Source organism: Heloderma suspectum, chromosome 1 (genome assembly GCF_057233095.1).
Source record: "Heloderma suspectum isolate Gila_16-S chromosome 1, 16-S_ref, whole genome shotgun sequence".
NCBI classification, from domain to species: domain Eukaryota; kingdom Metazoa; phylum Chordata; class Lepidosauria; order Squamata; family Helodermatidae; genus Heloderma; species Heloderma suspectum.
In genome coordinates, this window is record NC_139458.1 from 388,338,629 (window position 1) to 388,365,472 (window position 26,844).

At 43.5% G+C, this 26,844-nt stretch overlaps 1 protein-coding gene across 7 annotated transcripts in view; it reads left to right on the plus strand.

The window, feature by feature from the left end:
- The window catches only part of PLB1 (phospholipase B1), a 171,572-nt gene that overhangs the window by 142,736 nt on the left and 1,992 nt on the right, over positions 1 to 26,844 (plus strand). For all 7 annotated transcript variants that reach the window (XM_084828588.1, XM_084828589.1, XM_084828586.1 and 4 more), the window contains 6 exons: positions 2,258 to 2,323; positions 5,876 to 5,970; positions 7,226 to 7,307; positions 8,929 to 9,033; positions 11,126 to 11,221; positions 25,034 to 25,108. In XM_084828588.1, the coding sequence (XP_084684714.1) occupies positions 2,258 to 2,323; positions 5,876 to 5,970; positions 7,226 to 7,307; positions 8,929 to 9,033; positions 11,126 to 11,221; positions 25,034 to 25,108 (519 nt within the window). The remainder of the gene's footprint in view (positions 1 to 2,257; positions 2,324 to 5,875; positions 5,971 to 7,225; positions 7,308 to 8,928; positions 9,034 to 11,125; positions 11,222 to 25,033; positions 25,109 to 26,844) is intronic.

The window sequence follows — 26,844 nt, forward strand, 5'->3', positions numbered from 1 at the left end:
TTGAGCAGGGGGTTGGACTCGATGGCCTTGTAGGCCCCTTCCACCCGTGTGATTCTGTTCTCTGAAAAGATCAAGCCCATTCTGAGTGGAGTACAGCTGTCTTTACCTATGACATCCGTAGCAATGAGTGGCACAGTTCATGCCACCACTACACAGAGGTAGAGGCCCCTTAAGGTGCTGCTCCTGCTGCCCCTGCTGTTGTCGAAGAGCCTGCGTGCTCCCCATTTTGTACTACCTAGCATAGGTGCTTGTCTAACTTTTTAAGGAGAAAAAAAGGGTCAGGTTCCACGAAGGCTACCCTGTCTCCCTGCAGTAATGTCCCCAGCATTGACTAACAGAATGGCCCAGATAGAGATATGAAGGCTTGGGAAAAACTATGGGGGAAAATGGGGGAAACCCAAAAAATATTCTCTCCCCCCTCCCCAAATTTTCCTTAAATCCCAGGAGTAAAATGGGAGGTAAAACAGTTTCTTTTCTAATTTTTTAGGTCCCCCTACCCCTCTATTTTCCCCTGACTTTTTTTCCTGGTCTTCACATCTCTAGGATAAAAGCTATTAAATCATCCCGTGGTGCTACTCTGAAAATGATCGTGTTGTGGTTTCGATATCCCTTTATCGTTTTAGTTAAGAATACTATGCTTACAGATACTGTATGCAGTTCCCACACATGCCAGTACTTAACAGCCTTGTAGATTCTCCCTGGGATGTGAACATTTTAAAAATTTAATTTCTTTTTGTGAATGTAATAAAGATTGTACACAATGAAAGTGCAGCCTACGTTGTTTAATTTACCTTAACATAGGCAGTATGGGGAGAACCTGATATGAATTCAAATGATAAAACATGAATTTGCCAGTTGTGAATTCTGACTGATTCACAGCGTGAAATAAATTGTACAGTTCTGAACTAACATTCTGAAACTGCTTTTCAGATTTTGATTTCTGTTGCAAATTGTGAGCTTGATTTTAGGTCTTAAATTACATTTCATGTTTGAATGAAAAGGTCCAACTCAACTTAAATCTATTTCTGCTGAACTCGTTCAGGCATCAGGCTGTCCTTATCTGTTGGGGGGGGGGGGGTTATACTTCGGTTGGATGGGTAAAGTAAACTAATGGCCACATGCAAACATTATATGTGTTGGGTAAGCAATACATATGCTGTAACTGCATAATGAACTTTTCTACGTGAGGCATTTATTGTGTGTTCGTGATTCCATACTCACAGTTATTTATGGGTTCTTTACACAATGTCATGATCCTCCGATTTCGTGGGGGGGGGTCAGAGTTCTTTCCCATTTTGTGGGGGACAGGGAAAATAGGGTATTATTTCTGAAAGTGCTGTTTCTACTGGTGTATTTGTGCTATTCTGCTATAGCACAGCTCCACCTAGAGGTTATGTAACAGAAAAGCAGGAAAGGAAAAGCTCTTTGTGTAGAGCTCGGATCTCAATTCTGCGACGAAATTGAAAGTAGATACAGCGATTAACAGCCTCATGTAGAAAAGCTCAACAATTTTGTAACACACTCTTATTACTGATTGGTTTTATTTATAAGAGCATTTCGATTGCCTTTCAGCCCTACAAAGGACACCCAAATCAGTTTACAATACTAAAACAGACTTCCCAACCTGGTGACTTCCATAAGTGTTGGACTACAACCTTCATCATCCCAATGCTGGCTAGGGATGATGGGAGTTGTAGTCCAACACATCTGGAAGGCACTAGGTTGGGGAAGGCTGCACTAAAAACAATAAAATCATCAAACAATTAAAACACTATAAACAATATTTAAGAAAAGGTTAAGAGGAAAAATTAAAAGCAAAGAGAGCGGACAAATTAAGACTTCAATATTCTAATTAAACACTATTGAAAGCCACATGAAATAAACACTTCTTTGCTACCCTTCTAAAATACCATCAGGGATGGGGATAGTCTAACTTCTTTCAGGAAGAAATTCCACAACTGGGGTGCTGCAACAGAGAAGGCCCTGGCTTAAGTTCCTAGTAACTGAACCTCTTTATGTAGTGGGACAAAAGCAGGGTTTGCAGGGATTGTAACCTATCCCTGGGCAAGTTCATATTTTCTTCCAGATGTATGAGGCTTTGATAGTATAAATTATGCTCTCAAATAGATCTCCTGCAAGTCAAGCTATTCAATGGGCCATCCTTCTGGGGTATTTTTTGTGGCAGGGATGGAGGGAGCAATCTGTACAGCTAAATGTAGTGTTGAAAATGAATAAACTGGTGTTCTGTTATCTGCAGGACACCTATTCAGTGGAAAAATATGTAAAACACCTCCAGGATGCTCTTGATATTCTTTACAAGGAGGTAAGGTTTTAAGACACTCTAGAAGGCTGAGTTCTTGGCAACAACATGTACATATTTTTCACCCCTCACAGAGTTTCCATGATCATGTTTCATTCAAGCCCTTCTTTCAGATAGCTGGCAGTGGTACAGTCATAGTTGATAGGTAATCCAATGACCTTGAAATTGAATGACAAGGAAAGTGGTGAGATTCTAATATGGGAAAAGTGACAGCACACGATGATGTTTTCTTCATCATGGAAAACATGGAGCTGGTGTCTAAAGCCGTCTGTAGCAGGAAGAACTTATGTCTCAGACAGCAGATGGCAATGTGCTTTCTATATAGTTTCCAACCTTCCCAATTTTTATTTGTGCTGATATATGGATATTTGTGCAGCAGTTGAGGAAAGGACAGAACAGACAAATGGAGTGTGGAATTTGCCCTGTTTCCATGAAGTCATGGCCAGTCTGTGACACTCCAACTTAAATCTGCTACCTCTCTTCTGAGAGGAACTCCAAAAGCTGCAGGTTAATTTTCATCCTAGGGGGGAAACTACCAGCTAACTCCCCAGTCACTGCTGAGTGCATTTTCTCACAGATCCCTCTATCATTTGGGCTAGACGCCCATAGGACTGCTCTCTTAGTAACCTAAGCTACCCAACCTTAGAGAGGAATCTCAAACTTATTTGCAAGGAGCAAGGATCAGCCATGATGTTCAATAGATGACAAATGTTCATAGGGACTAGTCCCCATTTTTAACCCTGTGGAATCAGGGGAAAGGGTTAATAGGGAGAGGTGGATTCTACATCAGGTATGTCCATGTGAGATTTTGTAAAGCTTTGACACTTGGTACATGGCATGTCCAACATACAGACAAAGGAGTGCCTGGAGGGATGGGCCATTGGCACCTTCCAACAACCCAGGAAGGTGGAACTAAAAGATGGGGGCTGGGAGAGATGTCCAATCTACTCCCAATAGTCAAGAACTATCAGGAGGGAATCCCAGCCTGTGTGCATGGAGAATGCTTGAAACGTGTAGGCTGATATGTAATGGGAAAGCTAGGCAATTGTGCCAGATACACTGGATTTTTACAGGATGGACATTTTATTTCAGAACTTTCTCCCCACATGACAGCAAGGAAAAAGGGGACAGGACCTGAAGCTTGGGACAACAGGAACTCTTTGCTATTAAGGGTATTAGAGTCCCTATCCAAGACAGACACTGGCAATCTTTGTCTCAGGCATCGCTTCCACATGCCAACACACCAAATTTCTAAAACTTCCCATTAGGTCAAGTTCTTACTTTTGCCATGGGTGTCTTGTGGCCCAGTTGAATTTATGTTTTGCCTTAATGGAAATCAGAAGTTTATAGAGGCACAAAAATATATCATATTCGGTATCCATACAAAGAGCTGTATCAATCAACTCACAGAGCTCTGCCACTCTGAGCCAATTTGGACATAATGGTGACCACTCATGGGATCCCTGTGAGGTTGTTCAGATGATTGGGGTGGGGGGGGAACAGCATCAGTTGTTTCCTCTGTCCCTGCGCATGCTGGTTGTGCAACAGGGATTACCTTAATTACCCACTTCACATCATGGGTTGTCGTGTTGTCCAAATGCAGTGTGCAGCATGGGCATAGTGCATTTTCACCCACCCTACAATCCATACTGCAAGCCATGGGTTGTAGGATGAGTGAAAATGCACTACACCCGCACCACACAGCGGGTTTGGACAACACAGCAACCCCGCAACATGGCACAGGTAATTAGGGTAATCCTGATTGTGTGACCAGCACATGCAGGTGCGCGGGAAACAACTGATTGTTCATTGTGTCCCCACACACACTGCTGATTGTCTGAACCTGGACTCAGACTGACATCAGAACTGTTCAGCCATGCAGCTGTTCATGGCAGCAAAAGGTGATGTGGGTCACCAGTTCTGCCATAACATCCCCACATGTATTTGGGGACATCAAGGGATCGCATTAAAAATGTGATGTTGTGACTACTCAATGTATTTTAAAATATATATATGGGGAAGGGCTTTTAAAAATTTCCTTGGGCTACTGCACAGCTCTCAAATGCCCTCCTTCTGGGTTGTAGGTGCTGGGAAGGGGATTTACTCTCAGCAAAATGCCCATGTCATGCCACTAGCACTACTTGGCCCTGTTACCATTCTGCAAAACTGAGGATGGCTTTGGGGGATTTTCTGCACCCCCCTCAGGTAATGCGTGCAAAATGCACAACTCTGGAGAAGCAAACAAGCAAACAGTCGTAATCAGCAGCATTGGTTCTACTGATGCATAGCTAGTGACTGAAGTAATGTCTGATAGAGAGCTCTGCTTAAAGTGTGTTGAGTAGCCAACCATAGCTCAATAGGAAGCAGGGAGGCTGGCTAAGGATTTAGTCAATTTTTTCACAGTTGTGCACACCACCAACAGTTCAAACCAGCCTCAGTTTCCCTTCTTCCTACCAGGTACCACTTGTCTTCTTCTTTCTAAGCACACACCAGGCAGCAGCCCAGGAAGAATGTGGCTGACTTTTCTTTTGTGGTTAGTGCTCACTGGCCCATATCTGAAGTCATCTTGTAGCTGTTCCCTCCCCATCCCTCTCCAGTGTACATTAACGGTGCAATCATTGCCAGCTTCAGGTTTTGGAGAACGCTTAGCAAGATATGCTCAAAGCGTTCCTCTCCCTGAGGGAGTCTACCTTCTCACCAGCATTGTCACCAGCTGCTGCTCCTCTTTCCCATCGTCGGTAGCCCTGGCTTGCTTGCCAGGCAGAGAGCCACTGAGCAAGCAGGCAGCGGCATCCACAAAAACACCATTGTCAGGGCCAGAGAGAGAGACGGAGAGGAAGATGAAAAACCAGGTTGCAGTGGTGAAGAGAAAGAGTAGATCTAGGGGGCTTTTCTCAGTGGGCCCCCTGCTGCTCTATGGGCCCTAGGCAGGTGCCCGACCATGCCAACCCCTGACGCTGGCCCTTAAACCTATGTATCTTTACTCAGAAGTAATGGGGGCTTTTTCCTTAGTAAGGGTGTTTATGATTGCAGCTAAGTAGCAATATGAAAAATCTGCTAAGCCAGCTGTGAAACTACTACAAAGGAAAGGATGCTTGGCCTATTGAGTTCTGAAAGTGTTAATATTCTGGGACTCTGCCTGAATACCACAGGCGCTTAAGGACTCAAGAACAGTCACACTAGTAGTTCTGTTTGGGACTACTGGGCTAGCCATGAGAATCTACAGACAAACGTCTCTTAGCAAGGGTTTCGTTCTAGAGGCTTCTTAAAAGATACGTATCTTTCTCTGCTGATTAATGATTCCTGAACAAAGAGCATTACATCCAGTAAGACATGCATTTTAGCCGGTTCAGTTTGAGCTGTAATGCAGTATTATATTGTACCAGCAAAGTACTTTGGTTAATTGCCACTGCTAGCCTGTGCACATTACCCTGCCTATTTATTGCATGAAGACTGAGTGCTCCCAGTACTGATCTGTGCATAACCTGTCTGCATTGTTATTCAACTGCCCTGTGCTTTGTGCATCAATAAACCTGGTTACTGTAATTCCTGCAGCTCCCTCGGGCCTTTGTCAACATGGTGGAGATAATGGAACTCACTGGACTGCGTCAGATAAATAGGGAAGCATCCGGATGTGTTCTTGCAGGGGCGTAAGTGAGCAGATCACACAGCGATCTGTACCGAATACTATTTTTAGGGCTAATCTATATCTTCGTTATTCATAAAGCAACCGCAAAGGGCTTACAAAACTTGTGCCTTGTCAGATGTTATTGGATCTGGGAGCTGTGAGGCAGCAGATGCTCTAATTATAATGAGGATATTGGGTTTGGTTTTTCCTTTACTCACATGGGAGCAGCCTTCATTGATTTCCATTAGAGTTGCAGCCATTTAAGAGAGAGTCGCTTTGGGCTCCTTGTTTTCTGTCTGTTATTAATAACAAAGTAGAGTGCAAATCCACAGAATCAGATTGATGCTGGCTCTCTTGTGTTAGCTAATTTGAGAAATACATTAACCTAGGTACTACAGTCCTGGCTAAGATGTCTCCTATTGCTTTAAAACTTGAGTACCCAACAAGGCTCATCCCTTTCCACTGCAAGTGTCTTCTCCATGTTGCCAAGTTTATTGTCTAGAGCCAAAAGTAAAGACAGTTTGGAATTCCAAAATTCCATACACCTTTGGAAAGGCTTGTCTGGGATTTGAACCCAGCGCCTCTTACACCCTAAATTAGAATCGTACCACTAGACTAGGCTTCCCCAACCTGGTGCTTTCTAGAAGGCCATGCAGGCAGAGGATGGTGGGAGTTGTAGTCCAACACATCCAGAGGGCACCAGTCAGGGAAGGCTGCCCTAGAGCAACAAGCCAGACAAAACTCCCATCAGGCAGTAGTAGGATTAGAAGCTAAGGTGCAATCCTATTATTAACCGTGGAATTTTATTTTGAAACAAGGTGCAATCCTATACATGTTTAGCTGAGGAATGCTGGCAGGGGAACACTGGGAGGTGTAGAACTTTTTTTTGTCTAAACATGCATAGGATTGCACCCTAAGCCTCATATTCTTTAGTGCACTCACCTACTGCTACTGACAACTAATAAAGCCCCAGTTCCATGTAGCTATGTGCAAGTTGGAAACCACATTGAAGGGGATAATACAGTGCCTTGGGCCTATGCACGTTCTTCTCATGAGTCTATTATTAAACCATGGAAAAAGCAAAGACTTGGCTTTAAAAAAAAAAGACACCCCAAGGTATGGGCCTCGTGTATCCCACAATAACACAATTCTGACACAAGCATAGAAAATGAATGGGAAGGAACAGAGATCATCATCTAGTATTTTGCTTTTTTTCTACACTATTTGGAATCAAACCATCTTGGATCAGTGTTGATTTTAGCATTGCTATCTTTCAGGAGCCTTTGTCCATGTGTTCTAAGCCCTCAAGAAAACTCCCCTGAACTGCAAGAAATTGAAAGAATTACCAGAGATTATCAGGTAAAGTAAGCACTTTCTCACCTATTGATTTCAAGACCTCTGCACTCTCCAGGAGAAGTTAGTCATATCATCATCATCATCATCATCTTTCATTATCCAACGATGGGTCTTTATGTAGCCAAAATGACACTATCCATATACAAGCAAGGCTTGCAGAAGTACAAAAATAACTTTAGTGAAAAAAACCCTGAGGGGGAGGAAACCCAAACAGCCCACTGAAGACTGAGTATCCCCAGTGGCCAAGGAATGACTGTTGGAGTAGGGCGGGGGGAATAGGGTGGAAAACTAGGATGGAATGGAATGGAAAAAGGTGGTGCTGGCTGGCTGGGTTGCACCCTGAATAGAAGCATTGAACACTGCAGCATTTTGTTGCAGGTCCCACTTGTATGCCTTAACTTGGTGGTGGTCAGAGTAAGGGCATCTCTACACTAGCCTAAAATCCTGCATTTAAAACAGGGCTTTCTGCTTCAGTTTTAAATGCAGGATCACAATTACTCCCTTTTCACCTGCTTCCTTTCCCCCCTCCCCTTTCCCCCTCCTTCTCCCCATATCTGAGTCTTCCTTATCTTTCACTGATCTCACTCCTCTTCTTGCCGCTTTTCCTCTTTTCACGAGGAAACTGAAGTGGAACACAACAGGGTAATTTGATAACTCATTATCTGCGATCTATTTCAAAACAGAACAAAGGGCATTTAGTGCAGGAGATGCCCTGGAGGGTTACAGCGTCAAGTAAAGAACCCGCAAACTTCCATGAAGGAGCAATCTCAATCATAGGATAAATGCTCAGTGTGAAGGAGCCCTAAGGTGATTTTTTGTTTCACCTGGTGCTGAGGAGATCATCTCTTCTCATACATAAAACCACTCTTGTGTTTAACATCGTTCCTGAAGCTTCATGGCCCTTTTAATTGTTATTTCTTCTTCTTCTTCTTCATCATCACCATCATCATATATTTATTTGTAGTTTGTGTTTAAGTGTCATGTGTGCCCCCACTATCAGACGTCCCATGGGAAGTAGTGACGTATTGATCCTTCTTGATGCTGGTGCCCCAGTTATCAGGGAAGCTCAAAAGCAACCTCCCTTTCTGTTTTTAGGAGAATGGAGAGCTCCTTTCTGGAAGGCATTCTGCATACTCATTGTAGCTGGAGATAATTGCTACTGAGCAGAACTAAAACTGTTTCTTAGCTTGTTAACTTATTTTTTATTGATTGTTTTACTCGCTGAGCATGCTGTGGTTTTGCATTTTTAGCATGATTAGTGATTTCCTTGACAACTGATTTAGGAGCTTTCCTTGACAACTGCTTTGGGAGTCTTGCTGGGAGATGGTACAGAAACTTGAAAAATAATTCTGATTATAATAATAATAAATTAAGTTTATCAGTTTGCTGTATGAGCGTTAAGGATCTAGGGAGATCGCATTTTCTCCTTTTCAACTTTATCCTTGCAACAGCCCTGTCCTCGAGCAACTCTTGCCACAGTCTTTTCCACCTCTTCCTGTGGCACTCCCCTGCTTATGTCACTCTCATAGTTTAGTCCATGTGGTCTGAGTTAGTTCTTGTAAACTGGAGAGAGGCCCCACATCAGCACTGACCTTGTTATCTTGTACTTCACATTCCCAAACAGGATAGAAGCGCAGTGTTGATCAACAGCGGTCGCTATGCCCAGCGGGAGGATTTTGCCATTGTTGTGCAGCCGTTTTTCCGAAACACCGTCATGCCACTCGACAGCGTGAGTCACTGTTTGTTACCTGCAGCATTCAAATCAGTGTGCCAGGATTTGCTTGAGTTGGCAAGAGATGCAAGCCAGGGTGAGGATTATAGCATCCTTCCAACCATGTGTGCTGCCTATGCAAGGGATATTGCAAAATAGACAGACAGACAGACAGACAGACAGACAGACAGACAGACAGAATAACCAGTTTCCACAGCATTTCTGACTCTTTGCCCTGCCCCTGGAGACAGTGGGAGCCAATGCTGCTGATAGGATTACAGGCCCCAGAACATGTATGAAAAAATGAGTTGGGCCTCTCGTCTCCAGAATACATAAAAGAACTGACACTAAATCCTAGTAACAGGGAACAGTATCAAAAGGGCATTTGTCACTCACATATAATTAATGTACATAGATGTCATACTGCTGTGTCTGGCTATAAGTACAAATCAGGCAGCCAGAAATGTAAGAAGCTGAAAGCCTGAAACAAAGGGAACTAAAAAATATAAAGGACACCAATTAATCCTTCAGCATTTCAAGATAGACAAGGACTTCAAGGGTGAAGGAGATCTGTGTTACACATTTGTACCAGGCCCAGTGAAATGATAGTAGGGCACTGTTATGGCCCAGGTGCATAAACGTCTAAAGAAATTCTGAAATTCTAGCATCTACATTGTCTCAATGTATCAATTAGGGCCCCAAAGTCATGTTACTGGATAAAACAACAAAGACTCCTGTATCTTAAAAACTAACAGATTTATCACAGCTTTTGTGGACTAGAGTCCGCTTCATCAGATTCTACTTCACCAGATAGCATGTAAGGGTATTTATGCAGTTCCTCTGAAGAAGCTGGTTTAGTTGCTGCTGAAGAACTTCTTGCCTTGAAAACCATTGGGCCCTAATCAGCTGGTTCCTTGCACATTTTCAGTTGCTCCATCTTTTCATTTTTGTACAGTGCCATCTTTCCATTCCTTCTCTGGATAAAATACACATTATCTTTTAATATATAGCATGCAGCTACCTCAGTCCTTTTTTTCTCACTCCAAACTAAGTGAACAGATCTGATCTGGATTGGGACTCTACCATGGGGAAGCAGGGGGCTTGAATCCTTTGCCTCCTGCTGTGGTCCCGATCCAGATCGCCCCACTCTCCCATGCCTGCGATTTGCAAGGAAAAAGATCCCACTGAAGGGACTTCTTTTCCTATGCAAATTGCAGGTGCAGGGGACCTGATCCACAGTGGGAGAGAAAGGGTTAACCCCCCTTCTCTGTCTGTCTCTCTCTCTCTCTCTCTCACACACACACACACACACACATGCGTTCCAATGCAGATAGGGTCTGGATTTGAGTAAGAAAAAACACTGATGTAGTTGCATGCTACATATTAAAGGTAATGAATAGTTTGGCCCTTGGTGATGAATGTATATGTATGAATTTGCGTAGAGTATTAATCCTTATGACTTTTCTTTCCAACAAAGCACTAAAATGGTTTGATAACTATTCAGATTCTAAATAAGAGGCTCCTTACTCTGTCCAAAACTCTGTGTAAACCAGAGTGGTACCCACACAGCCACACTGCATATGTAGGCTTTCCTCTTTGCAGTAAAGGGACTGAAATTAATAGTTTCTTTGCAAGTTGGATGATCAGTGCATCAGAGTCACTGTGTCCTCCTTAAATTGTCAGATTGGGGCATCAGTGTAGTGAAACAACACAGACGAGTTGCTGCATTGATATCTCTGATTGCTGCTTTATATGAGCAATAAAAGTAGCCATTCATCATAAATATCAGTTAGAAAAGATGTGACTTATACCGCCCTCACAGTCTAACAGCATTTAAAGCTGAAAAAATAGTGCATCATCAACCCTACTGATCTTTGACTATGATGTTTACATATTATGTAAAAAGACTAAACCCAACTGGTGGTTGCGGTAGAAGTTGATTTTGTACAGAATAATACTGTAACTAGTCTTGGGAGACAGGATTTGACTGGCGATTGGCTCAGTACCAGGAGACAAGGAGCCAAAAAATACATGAGAAAAGCCAGAGCTTCGCTAACGAGGGATAAGAGATTTCTGAAGCATAGTAATTGTATTTTGTGTTTAATCACAGGATGGGAAACCAAACCTGAGTTTCTTTGCTGTGGATTGCTTTCATCTCTCAGAGAGAGGCCATGCTGAGATGGCCAAGGCACTTTGGAATAATATGGTAAGAGAAAGGCTGTCTGAGCTCCAGCCTACCTGGTAGCCACACCTTCTGACTGGAAGCCCTGCACTGTAACCTTATATGTGGGGAATGGCTGTGCTTCCTTGGTGATGATGGAACGCACTCTGCATATTCTTGGAGGCACTCAGGTATTATAATTGAAAATGAGGTTCATACTTTGCTCCAGTGGGCAAGACAAGAGAGTGTAACCAGAAGTGACCCGAAGCTATTCAAAAGTTCAATACATTTGAAAGATGAGCCAGACTTCTTCTTGACCAAAGTTTTTCCTCCATTCTATTCCATAGCTCCTATAGGCCTCTATTAACTGAATCCCCAAAAGGTGACCTGAGTAACAACAATCAGTTTAAACATTCAAGAAACCTGCTATTCAAAATGCATCTGAGGTCTGATATTTGGCTCACATGAAGCTCTTAACATATATAATGTGTGACAGCAAGAAGGGCCAACTTCCTATATAATTTGTCACAGACCATCATGCAGAAACTTAGCAATATAATGTTAATAGGTGCTTTGGAAGGCAGTTCTTTCTGGCAGGAAGGCATCAATCTACTGAGTTGGTGTAACGTTTAGAAGTCCACTCTGTGCTTGCCTAGCATACTAAAATCTAGAACAGTTCCAGCTTAAGATATATATTTTTAGGACTCAAGCTAGACCTAGTCAAGAAGCCATTAAATATTTTAGTAGCCTCACTAAGTAATTGTTTGATACTAAAGTTGATATAATAAAACCATACTTTGCTTAGACTACTTCACTGCATTTTTTGGGATGTGCCATTCCTGATTTGCCTGTGGGTACCAGCAGTGTTGGAGCACCCACTCAGGCTTTCATGCCCCAATAGGTTCTCCTCTAAGGCCAGCACACAGCAGAGACAGGTAGGATGATAAGTAGCTCCCTTTTTATTAGGAACTAGCAGAAGAACCCAGCTTCGCGTGGGTTGGAATTGCCGTTGGGTTGATACAGAGAAGCCTTCAAGCAAACGTGCACAGCTGTCAGAGTTGGAGACATTGTGCCTGCCCTGCCTGAGGGAAGGCATGCCTGCTGGCACCCTTGGCACTGCCCCTGCCGTGGCCCATGCCTACAGCCCCCTGAGGGAGAGGACTGTCCACTCCATCCTCCTGAGGTGGAGCTGCCCCACAGCAGAGGGGAGGGGACAGGCCTGTAACTGGGCCTACTCACCTTCCCTGGCTTCAGACTTTGCTTGTTCTTTGTTTCATACATTAACTATCTTTTTCCCCAATATCTGGGGCTTATTCTTTTAAAATGTCTTAAAAACATGGAAAACATGACTGTTGTATGGTGAAACCTGCTCGCTGCAGTGCTGAATCATGATGCAAAGTTTGGTTGAAATCGATCAAATGGTACTGAAGCAGTAAATCTTTAAAAACGTTGATTTGCCCCCTTTTTGGTTCAAGATGGTGGTCGAAATTTTCACGATGCGTAAAACCATCCCAGACAGAAGTAGAACAAATCCTAAAAGTTTTATAGCAATCAGATGTACGGTTTTTGAGTCCATCAAAGACATACACACAAACACTTCCTTTTAATTATATAGACATTTATATAGATGTCATTCAGAAAGTGCTATTGTAGCTTCTCCTTAACTCTAAGAAGTGCATTGACAGTTGGTGCTGGCTAATCAAAAGGCTCCGTAGTGACTTTGGAGGTGCTGTAAGATTTGGTGGTCTGACTTTGCCATTACAGCAGCATAGCCTAAGCAGCTCATCCTTCCATCTGAAGGCCTGACGGAACTGGCCTATGTCGGCCATGTGTCCTATGGTGACAGAATAATCATTTCTATAATTGACGAATGGGTTGTAATTGTAATGAGATTTTAGTTTTCCTACCCATGGAAACATTCTGTGCTCTGCGGTTTGCTGGCAAACGTTTCCAAGACAAAACCCCCTTTTTGTCCAGATCTATCTTGGCTTTTCTATGCTCTGCCTTTCGCTGGCCATCGTTTTCCAGTTGAACGCTTCTATCTGGTCCATTTTCGGCAGTGTTACAATTCCTGTTAGCAATCAAATGTACATTGTTTTGATGTGCATCAAAGATTCAGATTCACTGGAACATCTCAGATGTTTTCTTTTAGCATCCCGTGGTGTCTGCCATAAAGTGGATCTTTTTGGTGGCATTAATTTTGAGAGCAATACATGCAATAAACTTTGTAAAAGTGAAGGAAACAAATTTGAATACTGGTTTAGCAAAATATCAGGCAGTTGTTGTTCCCAATGAGGGAGCGTAGTAATATCTCATGAACTTATTGATAAATATGCAGTCTGAATCATGCAGATGACATTCAGTTATAGCATTAGCAGAAAAGAACAGAAAAAAACCATGTTGCAGGGAAAGCACCAAATGGAACGACTCAATCAAGAAGGAGAAAGAGACTGAGGGAAGAGAATGAAACGTGCCAGTGGCAATGGGCAGTGTGGAATAATGAGTGGAGTTAGTGTCACTTGGGAAAGTCAGTCAGTGAATAGGAGCTGAGGCAGTTGTTTGGTTAGAAGAGAGAGAGAATTAGATGAATTAGACGTGGGAGCTGACAGGGAGAGCAGTTACTGAGATCACAAAAATTAGGTTAGGCTAATCATTACTTATTATTCTTTATCAGATCTGTGCTTGTTCTGAATGGATGTACTTTGATACAGCGAAGCCTTCAAACAAAGCTACACAGCTGCCAGAGGTGGACACATTATGCCTGCCCTGGCCCCCAGGCACAGCCCCTGCCATGATGACCCCCATAGCCTCTTGAGGAAGGGGTCTGTCCACTTCATTCCCCTGGCGGGGGGGCTGCCTAGCAGCAGAGAGGAGGGGGCAGACGTATAACTCTCCCTCAGACTACTTCCTCCTGGCTTCAAAGTGTCTGAACTGCAGAATTACGTCCTTGTTAAGAAAGTCTGCCATGTACTGCCTGAATATGGTGCTGCAGACTTAAATCTCACAGACACATTTAAATCAATTATAAGCAATGTGTTTTAAGAAACAAATAACTCTGATGTGTATACCCGTAAGGTCCCCTTAGTCTGCATGGCAAATTTCAAGTGTTTAGGTTTCACGGTCTTGGAGGGCATACAAATAAACAGTTACATTGAAGCAGTAAATCTTTAAAAATTTAGATTGGCTGCCAATATGTTTCAAGATGGGGGATGAAATTTTCACTATGCCTAAAACCATCCCAGGCAGAGGGAGAAAAAAATCCTGAAAGTTTCAGAACAATCAGATTTTTGTGTCCATCTAAGACATATGGACAAACACTTCCTTTTCTATATATAGACAACGCATGAAAATATAGTCTTCTGGTAACAAAGCAACATGAAAATATAGTCTTCTGGTAACAAATAAAATATCTGGTAACATGAAAATGTAGTCTTCTGGTAACAAAGCAAAGATCATGGCATCTGGCCCCATCACTTCCTGGCATATAGAAGGGGAAGAAATGGAAGCAGTGACAGATTTTATTTTCTTGGGCTCCAAGATCACCACAGACGGTGACTGTAGCCATGAAATTAAGACGCTTGCTCCTTGGGAGGAAAGCTATGGCAAACCTAGACAGCATAGTAAGAAGCAGAGACATCACCTTGCCGACAAAGGTCCATCTAATCAAAGCTATGGTTTTCCCAGTAGTAAAATATGGCTGTGAGAGCTGGACTAAAAGGAAGGCTGAGTGCCGAAAAATGGATGCTTTTGAACTGTGGTGCTGGAGAAGACTCTTACGAGTCCCCTGGACTGCAAGGAGGTCAAATCAGTCAATCCTAAAGGAAATCAACCCGGAGTGCTCATTGGAAGGACAGATCCTGAAGCTGAAGCTCAAATATTTTGGCCACCTAATGCGAAGAGAAAACTCTCTAGAAAAGACCCTGATGCTGGAAAAGACTGAAGGCAAAAGGAGAAGGGGACGGCAGAGGATGAGATGGCTAGATAGCATCACTGATGCAATGAATATGGACTTGAGCACGCTCCGGGAGCGAGTGCAGGACAGGAAGGCCTGGCGTGCTATGGTCCATGGGGTCACGAAGAGTCGGACACGACTGAACAACTGAACAACAACAAAGCAAAGCAGCTTATGCAGACGTCCACATGCTCCAAGATACGCACAGAGAGGTGAAAGAAAATCAGAACCCACTGCTGCTACCCACAGAACCCACTGTTCAGCTTCCGTATGTGGAATGGTCAGGCAAAGGGAGGACCTACTTGTCCTTAGTCTGAGGCCGCAAAATGTCTCGGACCGGTTCTGAACCACAGCCAGTGGGACCAGACCAGAATAGATAAATATCAGAGGGGAAACAAGACTGTTCCATTACAGGCCCCTTAAAGGTGCATTTCGTATACCACACTGGGCCCTAGAACTTAGAAGAAATTAGCACTAAGAGACACCCAGTATCCAATCTGTCAAGATGGTTTCAGTTGTTTTATCAGGGGCAGGGGCAGTGGTCAGGAATGCTGGGAGTCCAAACCATCTGGAGGGCACCAGGTTGAGGAAAGCTGATCTATAACAACACCAGAAGCCCAATGTTTTGTAGTTCATTACAACAAGAAACCGCTGAGATAAATAATAAGTTCATAGAAATCAGTCCAATTGCACATACAACATAGAACCATAACCCACTATTTCACTATTGCAAGTGTGTTCCATTCTGTTCCAAGTGCAACTCCTTTAAGGCCCATATGACTTCTTGGAGGATTTCATGGCAGTCATTTTTGGAACTCTGCAACAGCTGCCATTGCTGCAAAGCTGCTACACACAGGAATATCCCTACATTACCCCTCCCCCAGTTCCCCAAAATAACTGTGCCGAATAGGAGGTGGAGTTATGTAGATGAAGCAGGTTTCCAAAGGGGCACCCATTCTCCTTACCTGCCACTAGGTTGCAAAATCTGATGGCTGGGTGGCCATTAGAGATGCTATAAAGGTGCTGTCTTTCAGTGATATTCCATGCCTTGGAACCAAAGTGCTTTAGGGTAGTGGGGATAACATCTGGCTGCTAACTAGCAAAAAGTTTCCTCCAATTTCAATTTAGAGTGACTGGACCACTCCTGTCATTTTAAATTAAGGAGTGGAGCAGCCGTTGATAGCCAGAGTGACTACACCAAGATGGATGGCATGACTTTCCAGCAAACATCATTCCAGCTGGGCTGAGGAAAGATTTAGGTTTGCATTGGGGAAGACAGATAAATAAATGGTCTCCTGAACTAGCACTTGGGATTAACTGGCCCATCAGCTAACGTATGGATCATGAAAAAAGGGAGAAAAGAGAGCACCAATTTGCATAAGATTTGCATATGCTAATTTTATGTATATTATTTATTACAGATGTAGATGCAAATTTAGAAATAATACTTATAATTTAAATAGAAATACAGTATCTCACCGTAGTGTGGGAGACTGTAACCAGGTGACCTGTGTGCCTTGCTCAGTCTGCTATTGATGGGCAACTTCAAGGCCCAGCTCTTCCTTCTGACAGTTCTTTATCTTTAAACCAGACTTTGAATGGGCAGCCCTTCAAAACAGAGGACACCTTCAAAATAGAGGACTGTTCTCTGTAAAAGAGGACACATAGACATCCTATGGGCATCTAGTTGCTGACCTAGGTCTTAGGGAATGCTTCCCTCATTGGAGCCCTTCTGCCCCCCGAGATCTGGTGAGGATGCTCTGTTACAGTTGCTGTCATCCTATTAGGACAACCAGAGCACAGACTTAGGCTTCCTGCATTGTGGGCCCATCTCAAGGGAAATACTTTAAATCCAACCACCAATGGTTTTCAGAAGCCATCTCTTTTCCAGCAGGCCTTTGAACAGGGTAGGCAATGACATTTTGCCTTATGTAGTTATTAGGAGACTGTGACTATGAAACCTTTGGAAGTGATCATTTGATGGGTTATGTTCACCCATAAAGGTTTTTTTTTTAAATATACTTTGTAAGCTGCCTTCATTTACAATTGAAAAGCAGCAAGCCATATTGTAATAAACAAATAACAGCACAATCTTATACATGTCTACTCAGATATAAGTCCCACTGAATTCAGTGAGACTCACTGCACAGTAAGAGTGTTTAGGACTGCAACCAAAATATGTTGGTGGTGAACAAAGGTGTTGCTAAGTACTTAAGAATTCGGGGCACAGGCCCACAGGCCAGCCCTGGGAATAATTTGGTATGTCAACATTTTGCAGAACGGTTCATGGCTTAAGGGCTAGGGGGAAGGGAAGACAAAACAAAGATTTTTAAAATGCAAGAAGTCATGATCAGCCTGTAAACATAATCAGGGTTCTTTTATTTGCTTTTTAGTCATGCTACCAGAAACTGAGTGTATTTTCCAATCAAATCTGAGAATAACAAAGCCATAGTCGTATTTCCCAGGTTGAGAATTGCCTTGCAAACAGCTAGCAAGCTCATGCCATTCTGTTCTTGGGTCAGAAAAGTTGTGCTGATCTCTGTCTGTCTGTCTCTCTCTCTCTTTTGGAGTTCTTGTTTTTATCTTTCGTATTGGAGTGATTCAAACAGCACTCACCTAGACAAGTGGGGAATTTCTTCTTGCTGGAATAAAGGAATGAGAACAGAGAGAGTTTTACTTTATTTCCTGCCCTCTCTCCTGAGGTTTCTCTGGGTAAGGCAGTGTTGGAGTCCCTAGTGGAATTCTTGCCATCACCCTGCGAGCAAAAGCTGCAGAGAGAGTGTGCCAAATCAGCGCATTCTCAGCTGCCCTTGCTAGCCAGCCACTTTTCTGGCCTTCCCAGGATTTTTTCAAGCTGTTCTGTTCTCTGTCAACATACCACGTCATCCCTCTTGGGACGTTTGTGCATACAGAAGTCCTCTGAGCCAGAAACACAGGGTGCATGCCAGCCTGCGTTGTTTGGTAATAGTCAAAATAAAGATGAGAACTGGGTGATCCAGGGAAATCAGGATTAAGAAACCGCTTTATACTGAGTCAGCTAGGAATTGAACCTGGGACCTCTTCTACTGACCTCTGGAGCTTAAATCCCTGCTCACTGAGGAAATCATTGAGTAGTCTTGGACTAGCGGCTGTGCCTCAACTTATGGTCTGTAACATCTCTACGATGGGAATGACAGGCTAAGCTGAGTGTGAGGAAGACAAGGCTAAGAAAATGTGCACGTCAATTGACTTAGACCTCAGCTCTATAATGATAAAATAGGGATACTGTCACAACTTGTTTCTCATAAGCAAGGCATGATGATGCAAAACATGAAGACTGGCAAACATTTGAAATCGAGAGATGACAAAAAACAAGCATCTTGGGTGCTTCCTGACAGAGGGCTCCTAGTGTTACCATTCAAAAGGCATTATGCATCTATTCTGCCTTTTCCAATGTAACATATTTTTTAAGCAGTCAGAAAACACTGGAGGGTGAGAAACAGAAGACGAGATTGCTCAGAACCCTTGTAAAATTCTGTGTTTGAGGCAGGGCAATTGCAGGAAGCACCTTTTTTGGTACTTGTGACCCATACCACGATGTAGAATTCTGTAACAGCCCTTACATACTATGCTTGTTTATTTCTTTATTTAGATATGTAATACCCCACTCTTCAATTTAAAAAAATCTAAATGAAACTTCATATACACACACACACACACACACACATATATATATATATAACTTCATATATATACTAAAAGCAATGACAAATTAAAATTAACAAGAATAATAACAGAACCCCCTTGACCAGGTAAAATCCAAATTAAGTACATGAGGTTGTCCAAATAAGAGGCAGGGATACTTGTTTGGTTGAAGTGGGGCAAATTCCCTGTTCTAAACTGATCTCTGTCTTGTGCCTAACAAACTAAAATATGGGCTTCCCTCTGCATCACACAAGGTTTGAGAGGGGAGACATGGAGAAGGAGGGGCAAAGCATCACCCTGCTGTGGAGCTTCTCATAGTATCACAGCCCCATCCAAGCTAAGGCCCAGCCCATTGGGCCGTAATCAGTGCCAGCTCCAAGAGTTTGAGGGCCCTTGGGCAAGAAATCCTCAGTGGGCACCCTCTCTCAGTGAGTTACCTTCTCAGTGCCATTGTCACCACGTCCTGTTGCTCCTTCTGCTCATTATTGCTACCACATGCTTGCTTGACAGGCAGAAAGCCAGCATGCAGGAAGGCAGTGGCATCTGTTGCTCCTCCTTTTCACCTTCGCTTCTGCCTGGACCAGAAAGAGAGCCAGATGAACGAGCAGGTTGCAACAGTGAAGAGGAGGAGCAAGTCCAGGGACTCTTGTTAGCACTATGAGGAGAAGCTAGTACTAACCCTGGGCAGGAGCGCAACCATGCCTACCCTTGATGCCAGCCCTGGCCCTAATAGAAGTGTGCCAGCATTGTTCTCTCTTTAAGAGGCAGAAGCAGTTAAGCAAAGTGTCTCCAAATTGGAGGGGGGGAGGGGAATGAAAGCTAAATCCAGAGTGGGCAACTTGACTATGGTTCTTGCTACATATGTTCCCCACATGCCTGGAGTACTCTTGGCAGAACCCTGGTTGCTCTCTTTCAGGGGTTCCACTAAGGCAGCTAGAATTGCATCCTAATAAGGACTGACAAAACTGGCAGTATGGCGAGCTGGTGTGGTTACTTTAATTCCTCCGTTACATTGCACCCCTGCTTTGGAGAAGGGGCTGTCCTCCAAACCTCATAGCTTGCACACAGGCCAAGCGTAATGCTGAATCACTGTCTGGATAGTAGCCAGCGCATTCCTGTATTTCTGGCAAGCTCTGGGAAGTTAGTTGTTGTTGTTCAGTCGTTCAGTCGTGTCCGACTCTTCGTGACCCCATGGACCATAGCACGCCAGGCCTTCCTGTCCTGCACTCGCTCCCGGAGCGTGCTCAAGTCCATATTCATTGCATCAGTGATGCTATCTAGCCATCTCATCCTCTGCCGTCCCCTTCTCCTTTTGCCTTCAGTCTTTCCCAGCATCAGGGTCTTTTCTAGAGAGTTTTCTCTTCGCATTAGGTGGCCAAAATATTTGAGCTTCAGCTTCAGGATCTGTCCTTCCAATGAGCACTCCGGGTTGATTTCCTTTAGGATTGACTGATTTGACCTCCTTGCAGTCCAGGGGACTCGTAAGAGTCTTCTCCAGCACCACAGTTCGAAAGCATCAATTCTTCGGCGCTCAGCCTTCCTTATAGTCCAACTCTCACAGCCATACATTACTACTGGGAAAACCATAGCTTTGATTAGACGGACCTTTGTCGGCAAGGTGATGTCTCTGCTTCTTACTATGCTGTCTAGGTTTGCCATAGCTTTCCTCCCAAGGAGCAAGCGTCTTTTAATTTCATGGCTACAGTCACCGTCTGTGGTGATCTTGGAGCCCAAGGAAATAAAATCTGTCACTGCTTCCATTTCTTCCCCTTCCATATGCCAGGAAGTGATGGGGCCAGATGCCATGATCTTCGTTTTTTTAAAGTTGAGTTTCAAACCACTCTCCTCTTTCACCCTCAACAAGAGGCTCTTGAGATCCTCTTCGCTTTCTGCCATTAGGGTGGTATCATGTGTGTATCTGAGGTTGTTGATAATTCTCCCGGCAATCTTAATTCCGACCTGTGATTCATCCAACCCGGTGTTTCTCATGATGTACTCTGCATATAAATTAAATAAGCAGGGCGACAATATACAGCCTTGTCGTACTCCTTTCCCAATTTTGAACCAATCGGTTGTTCCATGTCTGGTTCTTACTGTTGCTTCTTGACCCTCATACAGGTTTCTCAGGAGACAGGTAAGGTGGTCTGGTACTCCCATCTCTTTCAGAATTTGCCACAGTTTGTTGTGATCCACACAATCAAAGGCTTTAGCGTAGTCAATGAAGCAGAAATAGACGTTTTTCTGGAATTCTCTTGCTTTCTCCATGATGCAGCGAATGTTGGCGATTTGATCTCTAGTTCCTCTGCCTCTTCGAAACCCAGCTTGTACTTCCGGTAGTTCTCGGTTCGCATACTGCTGAAGCCTAGCTTGTAGGTTTTTGAGCATAACCTTGCTGGCATGTGAAATGAGCGCAATTGTACAGTAGTTTGAACACTCTTTGGCGTTGCCCTTTTTTGGAATTGGAATGTAAAGTGACCTTTTCCAGTCTTGTGGCCACTGTTGAGTGTTCCACATTTGTTGGCATATTGAGTGCAGCACTTTAACAGCATCATCTTTTAGGATTGTAAATAGCTCAGCTGGAATACTCTCATCTCCGCTAGCTTTGTTGTTAGTAATGCTTCCTAAGGCCCACTTGACTTCACTCTCTAGGATGTCCGGCTCAATTTCAGTGACCGCACTATCATGGCTATCAGGGACATTAAGATCTTTCCTGTATAGTTCTTCTGTGTATTCTTTCCACCTCTTCTTAATCTCATCTGCTTCTGTTAGGTCTCTGCCTTCTTTGTCCTTTATCATGCCCGTCTTTGCACAAAACGTTCCCTTGAGATCTCTGATTTTCTTGAAGAGATCTCTAGTCTTTCCCATTCTGTTGTTTTCTTCGATTTCTTTGCCTTGTTCATTTAAAAAGGCCTTCTTGTCTCTCCTTGCTATTCTCTGGAACTCTGCATTCGGGTGGATAAATCTTCCCCTTTCTCCCTTTTCCCTTCCCTTCTTTCCTCAGCTACTTGTACAGGCTCATCAGACAACCACTTTGCTTTCTTGCATTTCTTTTTATTTGGGATGGATTGAGTTGCTGCCTCCTGAACAATGTTACGGACCTCTGTCCAGAGTTCCTCAGGCACTCTGTCTATCAGGTCTAATCCCTTAAATCTATTCCTCACCTCCACTTTATATTCATAAGGGATATGATTTAGGTCATACCTGAATGGTTTAGTGGTTTTCCCTACATTCTTCAATTTAAGGTGAAATTTTGCAACAAGAAGCAGCTCATGATCTGAGCCACAGTCAGCTCCAGGTCTTGTTTTTACTGACTGTATAGAGCTTCTCCATCTTTGGCTGCAAAGGACATAATCAATCTGATTTCAATATTGACCATCTGGTGATGTCCATGTGTAGAGTCGTCTCTTGTGCTGTTGGAAAAGAGTGTTTGCTATGATCAGCGTGTTCTCTTGGCAAAACTCTATTAGCCTTTGTCCTGCTTCGTTTTGTACACCAAGGCCATGCTTGCCTGTTATCCCGGTGAGTTCTTGACTTCCTACTTTAGCATTCCAATCCCCTATGATGAAGAGGACATCTTTTTTTGGTGTTAGTTCTAGAAGTTGTTGTAGGTCTTCATAGAACTGATCAACCTCAGATTCTTCGGCCTCACTGGTTGGGGCATAGACTTGAATTACTGTGATGTTGAATGGTTTGCCTTGGATTCATACTGAGATCATTCTATCGTTTTTGAGATTGTACCCCAGTACTGCTTTTCCCACCCTTTTGTTGATTATAAGTGCTATTCCATTTCTTCTAAGGGATTCTTGCCCACAGTAGTAGATATAATGGTCCCCTGAATTAAATTCGCCCATGCTTGTCCATTTTAGTTCGCTGATTCCCAAGATGTCAATGTTCAATCTTGCCATCTCATGTTTGACCACCTCCAGCTTACCTTGATTCATTGATCTTACATTCCAGGTTCCTAAGCAATATTGTTCTTTACCGCATCGCATTTTCTTTTCACCACCAGACACATCCACAGCTGAGTGTCCTTTCGGCTTTGGCCCAGCCGCTTCACTCTTTCTGGCGCTACTTGGAAATACCCTCTGCTCTTCTCCAGTAGTATATTGGACACCTTCCGACCTGAGGGGCTCATCTTCCAGCGTCATATCTTTTAGCCTTGTGATACGTTCCATGAGGTTTTCTTGGCAACAATACTGGAGTGGGTTGCCATTTCCTTCTCCAGCAGACCACATTTTGTCAGAACTCTCCGCCATGACCTGTCCGTCTTGGGTGGCCCTGCATGGCATAGCTTATGGCTTCACTGAGTTATGCAAGCCCCTTCGCCACAACAAGGCAGTGATCCATGAAGGGGTTTTAAATGCATATTTACTTGGAAGTAAATCCAATTGAAACAAGGATCAGGTTGCACACGTCTAATTTCTTCCCATCCCTATCAAGGCCATTTGGCCCCACATGCACATTTCCGTTCCAGTCACAGAAAAGATTACTGTGTTCACTGCCATATATTATGATCCTCCAACCTACATTTGTTACTTTGCCCTGTTAATTTGCCATGTAATTTGTGTGGTATAGATGCTATGTAATAGGTTGTTTTTTATGCCTTGGAACGTAAGATGTGGATTTCATTCCTGCAGGTTTTTCATAGCCTGCTTTTCACAGAATCATAGAATAGTAGGGTTGGAAGGGGCCTACAAGGCCATCGAGTCCAACCCCCTGCTCAATGCAGGAATCCAAGTCAGAGCATCCCTGACAAATGGCTGTCCAGCCTCGTCTTGAAGGCCTCCAGTGTGGGAGAGCCCACCACCTCCCCAGGTAATTGGTTCCATTGTTGTATTGCTCTGACACTCAGGAAGTTTTTTCTGATGTTCAGCCGGAATCTGGCTTCCTGTAACTTGAGCCCATTATTCCGTGTCCTGCACTCTGGGATGATCAAGAAGAGATCCTGGCCTTCTTCTCTGTGACAACCTTTCAAGGACTTGAAGAGTGCTATCATATCTCCCCTCAGTCTTCTCTTCTCAAGGCTAAACATGCCCAGTTCTTTCAGTCTCTCTTCATAGGGCTTTGTTTCCAGTCCCCTGATCATCTTTGTTGCCCTCCTCTGAACCCTCTCCAGTTGGTCTGCATCCTTCTTAAAGTGTGGTGCCCAGAACTGGACACAGTACTCCAGATGAGGCCTAACCAGTGCTGAGTAGAGGGGAACTAGTACTTCCTGGGATTTGGAAGCGATGCTTCTATGAATGCAGCCCAAAAGAGCATTGGCCTTTTTTGCAGCCACATCACATTGTTGGCTCATATTCAGCTTGTGATCGACAACAATTCCAAGATCCTTCTCGCTCGTAGTGTGGTTGAGCCACGTATCCCCCATCTTGTAACTGTGCCTTTGGTTTCTTTTTCCTAGGTGCAGAACTTGGCATTTGTCCCTATTAAATGCCATTCTGTTGTTTTCTGCCCAGCACTCCAGTCTATCCAGATCACTTTGAATTTTGTTTCTGTCTTCCAAAGTATTAGCTATCCCTCCCAATTTTGTGTCATCTGCAAATTTGATCAGCATTCCCTGCACCTCCTCCTCCAAGTCATTAATAAAAATGTTGAAGAGCACTGGGCCCAGGACTGAGCCCTGCGGTACCCAACTTGTTACCTCTCCCCAGCTTGAGAAGGTCCCATTGATAAGCACTCTTTGAGTCCGATTCTGTAGCCAACTGTGGATCCACCGGATCGTTGTTTCATCTAGCCCACTTCGAGCTAGTTTGCTCATCAGGATATCATGGGGCACTTTGTCAAAAGCTTTGCTGAAGTCGAGGTATATGATGTCTACAGCATTCCCATGGTCTACAAGGGAGGTTACTTGATCAAAAAATGAGATCAGATTTGTCTGGCAGGACTTGTTTTTGACAAATCCATGTTGGCTTCGAGTAATCACGGCATTGTTGTCAAGGTGCTTCCAGATGGATTGCTAACCTTTTCATGACCTTTGAGAGGTTACTCCATTAAAAAAATATATTATTCTGTATCCATAAAGGGAGCTAACATTTTCCAAACCATAATTATATAAATATAGTAGTATACAGAGTCCTACAATAAGACAGTAGGTATAATTGTGGAGTGCTGCGATACAGAGTAGCAACATGTCATTTGATAGTGTGTTCTGACACACCCTGTTACCTGAGGATTATAGAATTAAGTTTCAGTGGTAAACCATTTGTTCCTCTTGCTTTCAGCTGGAGCCAGTTGGACATAAGCAGTCGTACAATAACTTCACAGATGAAAGGCTGAAACTCAAGTGTCCTACCTCAGTAAGTAACAAAGGTCTGCAGCAACATCCTAACCTCATAACATACATAAAAATAAGGACATAAGGAGAGCCCTGCTGGATCAGAACAAAGGCCTATGTAGTCCAGTATCCTGTTTCCTGCAGTGGTCAACCAGAGGCCTCTGGGAAGCCCACAAGCAGGACATGAGGGAAAGAGCCTTCTCCCGCCGTGGTTCCTCAGCAACTGGTATTCAGAGACATACTGCCTCTGAATACGGTATATAGCTACCTTGACAGAGGTATAGCCTCTGAGAGCCCTGTCCTCCATGTATTTTTTAAAAAATAAATAGCCAGCATGAGGGGACTGAGACAGAAAAGGATCATGGCGGTGGTGGTGGTGGGCTTTTAACCCTAACCTCACTGTGGTTCTCACACACACATTTATGTATTTTATTGCAGTAAGCCTCCTTGAGAGGGCTTTTGCCCTGAAAGGCGGCCAAGAAATATTTTAAATAAATAAAAATAAATAAATAAATTCGGCACCTGTTACTTGCAATAGCAGGGTCAACTAGATGAGACACCATGATCAAATCTCCCATTTCTATAAAATCAAAATTTAAAAAAGCAGCTGGGGGAGAAGGAGGCTGTTGAACTGGGACTATGGCACGGGGGGGGGGGGAGTTAACGCTCCCCCTCAGAAACACATACACACACACACAAACGCACACACACACACACACCATTTTCCCAATGAATATCCTCCCCCATTCCCCCTATGGTTCTGTTTGTCCCATCAGAGAAGACTTATATGTAGCTGTACGTTTGCCTTAATGGAGTAAATAATAGAGTCAGGATAAAAGAGTAGACTGTAGGAAAACACTGCAGAAATATGTTTTAAGGCAAAGGCTAATATAATGGAAGAGGAAAAGAAGCCTATGGAGAAAATAAAGGAGTTGTGGCATGACTGCAGCATCGGAGAAGGGGAATCATTGTGGTAGCTCCATTTAGGACAGCAGTGAGGAGATGCTGCAATAAAGGAAGCTCTCCTTACTTTGGATGTATTTCATTCTTCAGTCAATTTTAAACTTCTTAAACAATAATATCCCTTTACAGGGTTTATGTAGCATGAAAATCATCTGGTTACCTGAATAAAACTAGACAGGAAGAAGACAAGAGCACATGAAGCATGGTTCTTTGGGGCCCACAGTTGCACTAGTCTTGATGGAGACACTAATGACACTAGTTCTCAAGAAGGAAAATATAAAAAGAGGAAGGGAAAGCAAAGCACAGAGGGGGACAAATGGGAATCAGATGGCCCTTGGAGCTAGCTAAGGAGAGAAGGTATGCATTCTGCTTGTAAGCAGAACACAAATCAGGCTTGATGGGTAGAAAAATGAGAAGTTCTACCACAGTTTGTAAGACAGGAGGAGAACAGAGCTCTTGGCTCTGTCAGGATTTTAAAAGATTCTGTATCTATTATGCTGACAAAAATAGATATATTTAGGACTGCCTTCCCCAACCTGGTTCCCTCCAGATGTTTTGAGCTACAGCTTCCAGCATTCCCAACCATTGGCCATGCTGGCTGGGGCTGCTTGAAGTTGAAGTCCAAAACATCTGGAGGGCACCAGTTTGGGAAAGGCTGACTTAGGAAAATCTGTTAACCTGGATTTAGTCCCTAAACTCTTCATTCTCTTCATTAAAAAAAAAGAAGCTTCATTTCACCAAAGTTTATTAGAGTTGCATACGCCCAGCTGGAGGTTTAAAATAAATGTGCTAAAA